Genomic DNA, 14953 nt, shown 5'->3' with positions numbered 1-14953 from the left:
AATCACTTTGCCTTCATAGTGATTAGTGATTCTTTTTTTTTCTGTGGCAGAAACATGCTCAGTAGATAGTAACGGTGTTTTATTTCTTGGTTTGAAATATTAGTGTATACCTTTTTTTAATCTTTTATTTTTTTCATCTTTTTATTTTTAGTATTTTATTTTATTAATCTATACATTTTTCTAAAGAAATGCTAAAAACTTTAAGAACCAGTTTTATTGACTAGAGTAAGAAATTGATTCTTATCTATGACATTATGTTGCATTTCTTGAGCTGGCTTTTGCATGTGGATTAGTCTTTCACTGTGTTGTCATATCTTGGTGATTTTGTTAAGCCTTTCATTCTCCCCACCTCTGACATGCAGGTACTTAAAAAAGAGCAGCCTCAGTGTGAGCCCAGAAGTTTCTGGGATGTTCTAAAGCTTGGTGCAAGAATAGTTCTCTTTTCAGATCTGATGGAGGTACAAGTATCCTTGAGCTCACGTTTCCCATTTAAATCCCATGATTCCTTTGACCATTCCCTGTCTCTCATCCCACGTGAGACTCTGCCCATTATTTGGTATTTGTTCTTTTTGGGGTTTTGCCATTTTCATTCTTTAACATCACTACACTGTTTAATTACTCTTATGGAAATCTTAACAGAATTAAATATTTATGGAAGTCATACAGCAGAAGATTATGCTTTGCTTTGTCTTTTGGCTTAATTTTGACAATGTAAAAAGTAAAACTGTAAAAAATGGATTTAACAATTATTAACCTATTTAGATGCTTGTCTGTTTCAAAAATCATTTCAGCTCATATTTTAAGACCAATTTATGAAAATAATAGAAAAATAAATGCCATCACATATTGTATTTTTTATTTTTTTTATTTTTTGTAAAGATATGTACATGCAAAGGAACGTTGAGGTACTCCTGTATGCAAACTTTTGCATGGGCATGAAATGATGTTGGCTGCTCAATCATGTCTTTGCTCATTTAAATGGATTAACATTATCTGCATACATATATGTTACTTTTTAAAATCTTGCTCACATTCATGTTGTTCCAAACCATTCACTTACTTTCTTTCATTGCTATGTGTTGGAGCAGGGAAAAGGAGATGCAAAAAGTATCATAAAATATATATTGAACATGTTAATAAGATCTAGAATAACATGAATGTGCAAAATGAGAACAGACTTTTTATTATACCCTTATCAACGTTTGTATTATGCAAAAAATAAAAAATAATATAGTATAAGTATAAGCTAAGATCTGATTTGAATATGTATAATATTCAATATATATAAATATTTGATTTTTTTTTCAAATTTGATCTAAATCATCTTCATTCAATCATTCAATCTATTTATTTAAAAAAACACATTTATTTGTTTGTGTCTGTGTTGTTTGTTTACATTGTGATATGTGTATGGCTGCACATTTATATCCTTATTAAGCTATTTTGGTGTAAACTGTGGCAAATTGTGCTTCTTTGTTCATTTTTTTAAAGCTGAATAATGTGCTTTCTCAATTTGCTTTCACAGCACGTTCCAGAAAATGTCACAGACACAACTCTGCTGGTGCATTTCTTTGGAAGAAAGGGCAAAAGTGAACTTAACTTTGATGACTTCTACAGGTGAGAGACAGGATATCATGAATGTGGTTTTAAGTCCAGGCTTCTTCCCAAAATGAAAACTCAGTCATCGTTTACATGGGTCATTTCAATCACTAAATTTTAATTAAATAATGTGATCATGTCTCTTCAGAAGACTTGTATAAGAAGCTCAGTTCAAATGGATTTATGATGAATGTTGAAATGTCACGTTTTTTATGATCGTCATTTCTTAAAGGGATATGAAAGAAAATTTGCTTTGTGCACAAAAATTGTTCGTTTTTTTTAGTAGAATAATAAAGAAGACATTTAGCCGAAATTGTGAGCCTTGAGCATTCATACAAACCAGATCAATGACTACCAGTGCTTTAAGAATTAAAATAACTTACAGGCAAAAAAAAATCAATACATATGGCCTGTGTTGATTCATTGAGGTCTTATGAAATGATTGGTCTGTGCATGAAACTGAGAATGATTTACAATATTATCATCTTTAATCCACAGCATCAGCAAACATTCGTATAAGTGATTTCACAACAGCCTAAAATTTAGTGTTTTGTGAAAGCTCTCAGGATTGTTTACTAAGTACATAGTACAAATAAATGTAAATAATGCATTTTGGGCTGATTACTTCATAATACCTATCACCAAGAGCCAGTGATGCTTATTTATTATTTTTGCCTGTACTCTTCCTGACAAACGTCTCCTTGCCTATCCAAGTTTTAGGAAGAGCAAATAAAAAGTTGACTTCTAATTGATCATTTGGTATCAGAAGTGGCTTAAATAAAAGGCAAAGGCCTCTAAATTAGGTTCATTTTACCAAAATAAAATATGATCATGCCTTGATTTTTAATTCTTTAATTAGGACAGAAAGGTCTGACTTTGCTAAGACAAAAGTCTTGTCACTTAACAGAAATAAGGTACAGTATAGAATATAAAGTCATGGTGCAGTGGAAAAGATTTAATATTGTGTATGACTCCTATGAGCTTAGAGGACTGCATCTACACATCTCTGCAGTGACATAGAATAACTTATTAATGTCATCTGGAATGGAAAGCGTTCTTGCAGGACTCCCAGAGTTCATCAAGATTTTTTTTTAATTCATCTTCAATGCCTCCTCCTTCATCTTACCCCAGACATGCTCAATAATGTTAATGTCTGATGACTGGGCTGGCCAATCCTGGAGCACCTTGACCTTCTTTGCTTTCAGGAACTTTGATTTCGAGGCTGAAGTATGAGAAGGAGCGCTATCCTGCTGAAGAATTTGCTGTCTTGATATCTCAAGATGTTGATGTTGTAATCCACTCTGCAGATCTCTCGCATGACCCCATACTGATTGTAACCCCAATCCATGATTCTTCCTTCACCAAACTTGACTGATATCTGTGAGACTCTTGGCTCCATGTGGGTTCCAATAGGTCTTCTGCAGTACTTGTGATGATTGGGATGCAGTTCAACAGATAATTAATAAAAATAAATCCATATTCTGCCACTTTTCCAAATGATTAACTAGAAGCCAAGTTATTACTTGTTGCTCTTACAACTGGAATCAACAACAATACTTTTGTCAGATAGTGTATATGTTTTTTTTACTATTAAAATGCATAAAATGTATGAATCACCATCACATTTTCAGCAGAAAAAAGAAAAGAATAAGCTAATGTTTGTTTTTGGGTGAGCTACCACTTTAAGTTTAAATTATTTGTACCATGATCTCAAAGTAAGATTAATTCTGAATGTTATTACGGCTTAAGGATTTCACACACCCCATTAGCATCTTTAAGGATGTATTTGGACGCTCCAGTCATTTAGTCTAGTGTCCTGCTGAGCGAGTGATGGCTTCTCCTCTTAACACTCGGTCTGTTCACGCTCTGTCGGCAGATTCATGGACAACCTGCAGACAGAAGTGCTTGAGATTGAGTTCCTCAGTTATTCCAAGGGAATGACCACCATCAGCGAGGAGGACTTCGATCGGATCCTGCTGCGCTACACCACTGTGGAGAACATCACAGGCTACCTGGAGAACGTGCATCAAAGCATACCTGACGAGAAGGTGAAACTTCTGGACAAACACACATACATTCACTCAATCATCACTCAGGAAAATCAGGATGCTTTACAAACAAACACAACAGATACCATTTGCATAGGGTGACACATTCAAACAGGTTGCTATTTTTGTTCAACCTCCAGGGGTTATTATTAACTTTTTTACTCACCATGCAATGTGGCACTGAGGTTTTCCAATATTATTTGATTCATTGACTATACAATAATTTGACTATTGCATGCACAAACTTCAGTTCAGTTCGATTAAGCACTATTAAAACTGCATAGCATTGACTATGCAATTTCCCTCAAGCATACACTGGCACAAGTGGTTTTCGCAATACTGGTTTATTTGATGGCTTTTTCCCCAAATCCACCATGTAAGGTAAACAAATACAAAACAAATGAACCTAATACAAACCAAAACATACGTAAACAAACAAACAAACCTTAGAAACTGTAAACACAAAATACAATATAAAGCAAAATACCTCATTGGCTGCATGCTATATTAAAAGAAAGTGTCTTGAATTCTCCTTAAATCTCTTGTTCAAGTCCTTTGCAATTAATACATCTATTGACACACACATGCAAACAGTTTTTTTGCCGCTTGCTTGTTAACAGTAAGTCAGAACCTTTCGGGGAGTAAACCATTACGTACAACCGTTGAGATTTCAAAATAATAGTCCCAAACTAAATAACAAAATTAAATTCACAAATAATAAATGTAACTTATTTTCTTAACAACCAAAATAGTCTTAGGAAACATATACAGCTTATAGACATAATATACAACATTACAGCAAACAGTTACATGCTATAGTATACTGTATATAAAATCACACATTTCAAATGGTTAAAATTATATTCCTTTCAACATTGTGTGCATTCATGATAATTGGTAACACTTTAATTTTAATAAGGTTGCATTAGTTAAATGTTAGCTCAATACAATTAGATCAATACAGTTATTATAGTATTTATTCACAGTTGGTCACGTTAGTTAATAGAAAAAGGTAGCTGTTCATTGTAAGTTCATGTTAACATACAGTGCATTAACAAATGTCAATAATCAAGAACTTGGACGTTAATGATGCATTAGTAAATGCTGAACTATGAATAATAATTGCTGTACAAGTTTTGTTCATTATTAGTTCATTTTAGTAAATACATGAACTAATAAATCCTTGTTGTAAAGTATGACTGAAGGTTTCATAGAAATGTTCTATGAACATTATGATAATGTTCTGAGAATGATAAGAAAAAACAGATAATGTTAAACAAATGTTTTATTATTCTTATATCTTAAAAGAACCTTGCTACAATGTTGACTGCACATTACCTGTTAGCTTGGAAATGCAAAATGGAAAAAATGTAGGTAGACTAATATAAACTTAATATATTAATCTAATCAATTTGACAGATGCTTTTTGCTTTCTCTTATCCAGACAATAGTGCAAAAATGCTAATTAAATTTATGTACAAAACTAGAATATCGCATAAAAGACGTGCAAAAAAGCAGCGTTTCCATTTTACGAGTCAAAGAGAACAAAATCGTCACTTCCTGATTAACTGGCGGCAAATATTAACAGTAAAAAAGGGAATTTGCTGCAGTAGGGAAGCTGCATCAATCTTTTCTTTATTTATTAAATGACTTGCATCTCAGAAGACGTTGCCAACACGCAATGAACGCCTGGTGGTGTTTGAAGCCATGAGACTCAGAGCGCAGACGCTCTTGACAGTTTTTGAGGTAATTAACAATATAAAAACACTAATACTGAAATAGGTAAGGCTTCAAAATTTATGTGCATCTAGGCACTTCCATCAACTGATTTTTAATGCGCATGTCCAAAATGCATAAAAATAGGTGGATGGAAACATAGTTAATGAATCTAAATTCACATCACAGCATACCAAAAATCTCCAACGAGACTGGAGGATATTTATAATCTGAGCAATGTTGGTGTCTTTTTTTTCATCTATGGGATGTTTCCGTTTCTGCACACTGACCCTCACATTATGAGGTTAGAGTGTTTTCTTCTGCTTGAGAAGGCTGTTGGTGGATGCCCATTGATATAGAAGTGCTTCTCATTCTTATGTTAAAGGATAAAGCAATACAGCTTAACTTGTAAAACCACCAAGCGTCACATATTACTCAGTAGATCATTTGTAAAACTGCTGTTTTTGGTTGCAAGGGAGGCTTCAGAAAAAGACGTGGGTCTAGTGGCTGGAAACGGATGAGTGCAAATCAAAAGGGCCGCTGTTTGGGTAACTTGCTAGCACTGATATATTTTGGACACATCCCCTTTTGTTTTTATGTATGCGAGTATCAGGTTAATCTTCTTTAGAAGAGCTGACAAGCTAGCCAACCTCTCCTTAAACAAAACAACCTAAAGGTGATGACAGCTCAGATTGTGTGGATCGGCTGCAGAAGCAGGAGAGACTGTTTGACTTTGCTGGTTTCCAACTTTGAATCTGTTATCACTCTTCAAGGTCCCACAGACACTTAAGGTGTCTTCTTGCTTAAAAAGTGAAGTGTGTTGTTTTTTAGGTGGATGCTTTGATTACCACAGGAATTATTTAAAGATTATCTCCAGGCTTTGCCCTAATTATTTTTCTGTAAAGCTCAGACTCTGATCTTTAACACTGTATTTCTTTTCTAGGGAATCACTTTTGAAGAGTTTAGGTCCTTCTTTCAGTTCCTCAACAACTTAGAGGACTTTGCCATTGCCATGCAAATGTACAACTTTGCAAATCGCCCAATTGGACAAGGTAAACACGCAAACGCTTCCACAGCTGCTCACAGTGATCTCTAGCTTCTTATTTTAATATTAACCATTATTAAAATTCTGACATCATTTACTCACCCTTCACTTGGTACATAGCTGTTTGTACAAACAAAAAAAATGTCTTAAAGAATATTGGAGACCTGTAAACATTGACTTTCATAGTATGAAAAAATATTTTGTAAGTCAACTGTTACATGTTTCCAACATTTTTTAGTATATATCCTTCTGTGTTCAACAGAATAAAACAAACACTAATACTAATAGGCAACAAGAGAATAGTGAGAAAACGATGACAATGTTAGTTTTTGGGGGAAAATTGTAACCGTGACTTTAAATCCAATATATGTTTTTAATCTTCGCAAACAAATAAAGGTCTAATTTGCCTTTATTTTGTTTGATTATCTTTTCATCAATGAGTCACATAATTGCATGCAAAATGAATGAAAAATTAATAAAGTAAAATGCTAAGTGTCTCAGTAAGTATTTTCTCCAAAATTGTATTAGTCATTCGATTGTTTGAAGTACTTCATTCTGTAAACTGAAGTGGCTTTTTATCATGGAAAGAGGTGACATTTTTTAATACTGTAATAAAGGCCATTTTGACATACTGTATAAACCATATTGATGCTCTCATGCATTGATTCTCTTCATATTTCATTATTCAAACATTTCTTATAAATGGTTTCCTGGAAAGTCATAAGTTTATTTTACTACTTTATTTAGTGTGAGTGCGCCCTCCAGTGTTGAGTGTGAATGAAATCAATTATAAATTAAAATTTGATCCAATAAGTGCAATGAAGAGTACATGGAGCAGTTTATTTTAAGTGTTGTAGAAATCTAGACAATGCATTTTCCATTAAGCCTGGTTTGCATGTAATTCAATGAAACTCAATTCTTCAGCAACTCATGAGGTTGATGTTTGTTTTTCTCAGATGAGTTTGGTCGTGCTGTTTATGTGGCCACAGGCCTGAAACTGTCCCGACACCTTGTGAACACCATTTTCAAGATCTTTGATGTGGACCATGATGACCAGCTGAGCTACAAGGAGTTTATTGGGATAATGAAGGACCGACTGCATCGTGGCTCTTGGGTAAATAAGGCAGATGCTTTTCTCTAAAGTTATTTATATGCACTTTATACAATTTTTAAACACAAGCCAAAGTTTTTAGAGTCCTTAAAGATATTTTTGAGTTTCAAGGTGGTCTATAAATCTGCATTGAGGTTTGTAATAGACACAGAATTTGTGTTTGTAGTTAGAAGAGTGTTTCCCAATAAATTTGGATGCAACACAAAAAAATTGTTCTAAAAATTGGGAATTCTAAGGTTTTAAAATACATAAATTAATTAATTCATATTTTTATTGACTAATTATTCATTTTAAATTCTTTATCACATATAAAATTATAAATTTTTTATACTATTTTCATTTTAAAGATTTTTTTGAGATGTTCTAATCTACTCACAATTAAATCTATGCAATCATGGCTTCCACAAAAACATTGATATTAATAAAAAAATGTTTCCTGTGGAGCAAATGATTCATGAAGGATATTGTCACCAAAGGCTGGAGTAATAATGTTGCACGTTTTACAATAATACTGTTATACACAAAAAAAGACGTTTGCTGTTTGTTCAAACTACTTATGTAAAATGAGCTGAAACAACTCAATTTCTTTGTTTTAAATATTTAATATTTAAATATAAACCCTAAATATTTTATTATCTTAATTTGTATCTGTACTTAATCAAATAAATGAAACATTTGTAAGAACATCCTTTATAATCATAAAAGAAACTTACAAACCATTTTTTTGTATACAAACTTATATAATATATGCATAACTATATAATTAATTGCCATGTATTCCAAGTGAATTCATTCATGTGTGTGCACTTTTGCTGACATCTAGTGGTCTTTTACTATTTATTCACAATGCTAGTAGCCTCATAGACTAGCACTGTTCATTAATATTTTTTTTTAAGATATCCATCTATTTAACACATAAAAGAATTCTAATTTCATATTATCATTGTGAACTCAGGGATATAAGGGTGAAGAGAGATTCACATCCTTTAAAGGCTGTATGAAGAAGGAACTCAGTGCTAAATAGGTAAGTTCAGAGCTAAATAAAAGTCTATTAGTCTTCTATTTTGCAAAGTTTTAGGGTTAGCTTGATGATGTTGTTCTGGAGAATTGAGAACGAATGATACCGAACTTCACCTGTAGCGCTGCTCAGCATTCAGACGAAACTCTTTCTCCAGCATCAGATTACTCTGTAAAATTAATGTCTGCTTCCAGAGATACAAGATACTAGTCTAACACAGTGTATAAAAAAACTTCTTAACCCAGTAAAACAATACACTGGCCAACCCTCAGAAGACATTACTCCAGAAAACACAGAGGAAGAAGGAACAGTCTGTGTATGACTGAAAATATGCCATCTGATTGACATAAACGGTGTATTGCATTTTTGTATTTTATTTGTATCAATAGGGCAGTTGTTAAATTCATTTATGATATAAATCATTGTTTTATATGCAATTAAATGATGATTTAGTATATGCAGTTTTTTTATGTATATTTATATTTTAAAATGTTCATCTTTTATTTATTTTTGCACTTTTGCTTTTTTAAATGTTTATTTTTATGTTTAAAATTAGGTACAACTCTTATGCTATCTGACCTGCATTGGATTAAGTGTCAACTGCAAAAAATCACATCCAAATCACTCAAGTATAAGAATGAAAATATGCAGTCTGAGTAACATCTATTCAGTGTATTGCATTTTTATATTTGAAGTTTATTACAAAAGTAGTAAGGACAATTGTTTACTTAATTTATGATATAGATAAATCATTGTTTTATATGCATTTCGATGTTATTTTAATATGCATTGTTTTTTCTAAATGTATTTTTATATTTAAAAATTGTCATGTTTTAGTTTTTTTGTGTTTTTGCTATTTTTAATACTTTATCTTTTATGTTAAAATGTTAGATACAACTTTTATGTGATCTGACTTTCATTGGATTTAGTGTAAGCTGCAAAAACTCACATGGAAAAATAAGTATTAGAATGAAAATATGCCGTTTGAATGACATAAACGAGTGTATTGCATTTTTATATTTTATTTTTAGTACAAAAGTAGTAAGAACAGGTGTTAAATTAATTTATGATTTAGATAAATAATTTTTTAAAATATGCTATGCAATGTTGATTTAGTATACGATTATATAACTTAGTATGTCAAAAGACATTATCCCAGAAAACACAGAGGAAGAAGGAACAGTCAGTATATGAATGAAAATATACAGTCTGAATGACGTACTGTAAATGGCTGTATTGCATTTTTGTTTTATTTTGATTAATAGGGCAGTTGTCAAATTCATTTATGATATAAATCATTGTTTTATATCATAATCATGTAGATATTTTTTTAATTATACACACTTTTTTGTAAATGTATATTAATATTTAAAAATGTTCATGTTTTAGTTATTTTTTTTTTTGTATATTTTATTGTTTATTTTTTATATTCAAAATGTTATACTATCTTACTTTATTTACTGGATTTTATTCTACTGGATTTAGTGTCAACTGCAAAAGTCACATGAAAATTACACAAGTATAAGAATGAAAATATGCAGTCTGAGTGACATAAATGGGTGTATTTCATTTTTATATTTTATTTTTATTTAGAAGTAGTAAGGGCAGTTGATAATATTTAGTTATGATATAGATAAATTATTGTTTTACATTCAATTTAAAGTTGATTTGGTATACATTGTTTTATGTAAATGTATATTTTTATATTAAAATTTTTATGTTTTTGTTATTTTGAAATGTTTATTTTATATGTACAAAAATTAGGTACCACTTTTATGCTATCTAACTTGCATTGGATATAGTGCCAACTGCAAATATCACATGAAAATCACACAAGTATAAGAACGTAATTATGTCTGAATGGCGTAATTGGGTGTGTTTAATTTTTATATTTTATATTTATTAAGAGGTAGTAAGGGCAGTTGTTCATTTCATTTATTATATAGATAAATCATTGTTTTATATGCATTTCAATGTTGATTCAGTATACCCTTTTTTGTAAATGCATTTTATATTTAAAAAATGTTCAAGTTTTAGATATTTTGTATTTTTGTTATTTAATTTATTGTTTATGCACAAAAATTTGGTACAACTTTTATGCGATCTGACTTGTATTGGATTTGGTGTCAACTGCAAGAAAACCACTCAAATACAAGAAAAGAATTCAAACTTTTAATTGAATAGGTTATTGATAATTATTTGGGGATGATGGGGATCTTCTCTGTATGGGAATGGGTGAGAATAAGTAAATGAGTGTAAAATATATATATTGTTGTGGCTTTTTAAATGTTTGATTTCCTGTCAAATTTATTTATACATCAAGTGATAAAAATGTACCCCAACAATGGACATGAAATGACTTCAGACATAAGCAATTTATAAATACACACATTTAAATGCACACATAAAATTAGTGTGACGATCACAAACACATATTTACTTTACATCAGTTTTGACATTTTATATGCATGTTCATAATCTTAAATTATACATACAGTTTAAGTCCCTATTAGCCCTCCTGAATTATTAGCCCCTCTATTTCCCCCAATTTCTGTTTAAGGGAAAGAAGATTTATTCAACACATTTCTTAACATAGTAGTTTTAATAACTCATTTCTAATAACTGATTTCTTTTATCTTACATACTATTTTACTAGATAAGATACTAGTATTCAGCTTAAAGTGACATTTAATCACTTTATGCAAGTCATTGTATAATAATAGTTTTTTTCTGCAAACAATTGGAAAAAATATTGACCTTAAATAGTTTTTTAAAAAAAATCAAAACTGCTTTTATATCCGAAATAAAACAAATAAGACTTTCTCAGAAGAAAAATTACTATAGGAAATACTGTGAAAAAAAAAACTTGCTCTGTTAAACATCATTTGGGCAAAATTTGAAAAAGAAAAAAAATCACTGGGGGGCTCATAATTTTGACCTCAACTCTATTTAAAAAGTTGGAGAATTTCAGACAGTTTAAAAATAATATAAGGGTTAAACATGTAGCTTTATTCATTTTCAACATTATAATGCTGTTCTTCTGCATGTTATTTGATTTGTGCAGATAAACGTCCCGCTGAGGGTTTCTCTTCAGCCTCACGTCGCAGGGAAGAAATCTGACGTTGGATTAAAGTTCTCAGTGACTCAAATGCAATTATCTACCTGACCTGTGTCAAACTCTGTAAGATACAAGTACTGCCGCTTTTAGATTAACACATGCTACCTCTCTGGACTATAGTTACAGCTTTGTCACTTGGCAGGCACTTTCTAAACTCTATAAAAGCCATTAACCGAAAGGATAACACTTTAATGAAATAGCCATGATACTTTTATTAATCAGAGTTATTTATTGACAGTCTTTTAAATTTGAATGGGTCCAGGGCCCACTTTTTGGGATAAAATAATTATTTTCAGAGTAACGTCTTTATTAATGATTTATTACTTTATAAATATAACATTTATTAATTTTAACGCAAGACACTGCAGGGAAAAAAAATTTTGAAAGCTTTTTTTCAGTCTAATGTAAAGTAAACGCACAAAAAAATTTGTAGAATTCTGTTATACACATTTTTTACCCGTATGAAGCCATACATATATTTATTTCAGCAGCTCTTACTAGACTTCACAGTTTAATTTATAGCTGTATTTTCTAATAAAATTTTTATTTACTTATTTATTTATTTATTATTTTATTTTATTTATTTCTAACATGTTCCCAGTATTTAAAGTGATAAAACATTGGACTAACATGGCAAAAACACAAGACAAATGCCAATTTTGCACCTGAACCACTGAACATTCAGTGTTTTCAGGATTTTTGTATACAAACTAGCACACAAATGATCCCTCATTTGCATATTTAAACATTTTAGAAAGCTTTTAATACAAAACGTTATTTTTTTAAAGTAGAAAAATACTTGTAATCATGGTAATACCTATTAGTTAAGTTTTTACCCTAATGTACACCTGCAGCGTCTTGCTTTAAACAAACTAACTCAAGTGTGAAACGGATAATGGTGTGTACAGTTATTTATTTCTATTTATTAATCTATTTTGTGTAAGGAAAACGTTCTTTTGGGGTTTTGATGCCCCTTTATTGCTGTATTGGCATTGTATTGTTGTATTTGCTACTCTAGGAGTTATAAGCCAGATAATCTTTGGTTACAACGAGCACATTGCTAACATAGTTTGTGTGAGTTTGTCCAGTGTCCAGCAGCGGATCAGCTTACAGCGGCTCTGACAGTGCTGAGTGCACAGAGCAATAATGAGACCTCAGTAATCTCACAATGCGCTACACATATAGATCCCTCTCTCCAGCTCACAAACTCCTTTAACTAATATCCTGTGTGTGAATAGCGGAAAATGAATATCATGTCATATAGGGATTTAATATCTGTTAATCATATTGTAAGGACTGAATGATTATTCTTCAACGTACTGGATAAAAAAATTAAAAAGTATTGCAACATTTATTGGGTAATTCTGACTTTATGGAGAGAAAAAAGACGGAATCACAAAACAAATAAACTACAATTTTTATTTATTTATTTATTTTTTATCAGTAAACAGATAATGTTGTGCCATTTAATTAAGTACTTTCCTCCTAAATGTTTTACGTCTGAAAGAGAAACTCCTTCAAATGCATTTTATACACAGCCACAAAAATACATAAACACATGCAATCCAGAGAACAAATATTGTAAGAAATTAACTAAAGAAATTCTGAAATAACATTGCAGTTTACAATTTCCAGAAAAAAAAAAAACTTTAAAAATGTTTTGTTTCTGAGAAGAAACGTCCAAATTGTGAGTTGAAAAGTGGCAGTTACTATACTGAGTATCATGTAGTAAAATAGCAAATTTCATTGATTATATTTCTTATAATGTATATTGACTGTGCTTGAGACTTTTCATTGACTTTCTTGTTTATTCTTAAGGGTGATTAAGGTTAAAGTTCCACACAATACACTGTATTATTTGTTGTCATTGCCTTGAGCAAAAAGCAACGGGAGATCAGAGCTTGTTGTTAATTTACCCTAGTAAATATATACATCATTTTTAGGTAACATCTGATTATTGATTAAATCTGAGATTATATCTGATATATTTTAAAGCCTAGAATTCTTGACTTTTAAATATGTCCCTTTTTTAAACCAGGAAATATGATGCATTTCATTAAACATACAAGCAGGCAGATGTTCTAATGAAATGTTACATATTTTATTCTTCTAATTTCATTCACATTCAAGACTGAAATAACAAGCATTTGATCTTCTACTACAATATAATATTGACTTCTGTGAAAACTGTGACAAGCTCTAGTCTTTCCCACAGAATACACTGTAGACTCTTTTAGATGTTTATTTCATTAGCTTTTATCTGGAGCTGAAGACCATCTGTTTACATATTACAAGTTGTCATAAGTGAAGTAGTTTTTATGCTTTTGTATTTATATTGCTTAGTTTCAATAAACTAGGATACAAAGGCAACACAGTCATTTGTGTCATTTATAAGGATCTGTGCTTGCTTTCAAGGTATGATTTTAAGAAAAAAAGACTTTTGGGGCCCAAAAGTTTTAAAATGCAGTTATTATATGTTTTTCATTTGTTATTATTAATATTTTGCTGTTTTTTCTTACATCATTCAATCTCCTTTTCTACATCTTTCTACAGATAACATGTAAAGCACTTTGTAAAACTTTTGAAATGGTTTGTTTTCCTAAGATTAATTCACAACTAAAAATAATAAATGAACTATTTTGTTTTTTAAACTAAACCTTTACTGATTTGACTGCTGGACTGGTCCATGATTAAAGGTGGGGGACACATTTGCGCAGCTGTAATAATTACATCCAAATTAAAATTTGTAGACCCTCACTGTACAAAATATGATATAAAACAATCTTATAAATGATTTATAGGTATCATTTATTTTCCTCAGATTTCCTGGGGCCCTAGCAGCTGCTTAGCCTATTGGTTAAATCTACTCCTGATTAGGTTCCACATCAGTTTGACCTCTCGATATTTAGTCATTAGAAATAAGATATTTTTTTATATTAACTAATTATAATAGTATAATAACTAAACTGAACTTCAGCTGTGACAACAGAACTGAAGCAGTTTTAAATCACTAAATCTTCATCTATGTTAAACTGCTTCGACACACGCAATCTACTTTGCAAAAAGTGCTAAAGAAATAAAGATAAATTGAATGAATATTGGTATATTTTCTCATTTATTCGTTTTATGTATTTGATGCACATCTTAATTTTGCTAAAACAAAGATTGAACCTAATTTTGCTAGAACCATGCTACATCCCTTTGAGCTTCACAAGTTCAAAAAGTCAGATTTTAAGCTGTTTATATTTTTGGTGTGGACTGGGGAGCAAATGTGTTAAAAAGCTTAGAGTGAATCTTA

General features: G+C 31.0%; 1 protein-coding gene across 5 annotated transcripts in view; it reads left to right on the top strand.

Annotated features, from left to right (window-relative positions):
• The window catches only part of micu3b (mitochondrial calcium uptake 3b), a 36479-nt gene extending 22454 nt beyond the window's left edge, over positions 1-14025 (top strand). For 2 of the 5 annotated variants that reach the window (XM_087281703.1, XM_087281702.1), the window contains 7 exons: positions 363-458; positions 1526-1617; positions 3476-3647; positions 6307-6415; positions 7365-7522; positions 8475-8543; positions 11602-14025. In XM_087281703.1, coding sequence (XP_087137829.1) covers positions 363-458; positions 1526-1617; positions 3476-3647; positions 6307-6415; positions 7365-7522; positions 8475-8543 — 696 coding nt within the window. In that variant the 3' untranslated portion in view covers positions 11602-14025. Of the gene's footprint in view, positions 1-362; positions 459-1525; positions 1618-3475; positions 3648-6306; positions 6416-7364; positions 7523-8474; positions 9245-9588; positions 10068-11601 lie in introns of those variants that run through there. The other 3 variants (XM_087281705.1, XM_087281704.1, XR_015507606.1) reach the window with 2 other exon arrangements.
• The last annotated feature ends 928 nt before the right edge of the window (positions 14026-14953 follow it).

Source organism: Danio rerio, chromosome 14, assembly GCF_052040795.2.
Source record: "Danio rerio strain M-AB ecotype USA chromosome 14, GRCz13ab, whole genome shotgun sequence".
In the NCBI taxonomy this organism is placed as follows: Eukaryota; Metazoa; Chordata; class Actinopteri; order Cypriniformes; family Danionidae; genus Danio; species Danio rerio.
Note: the sequence above shows the minus strand (reverse complement) of the source record. Positions and strands in the feature narration are given on the sequence as shown.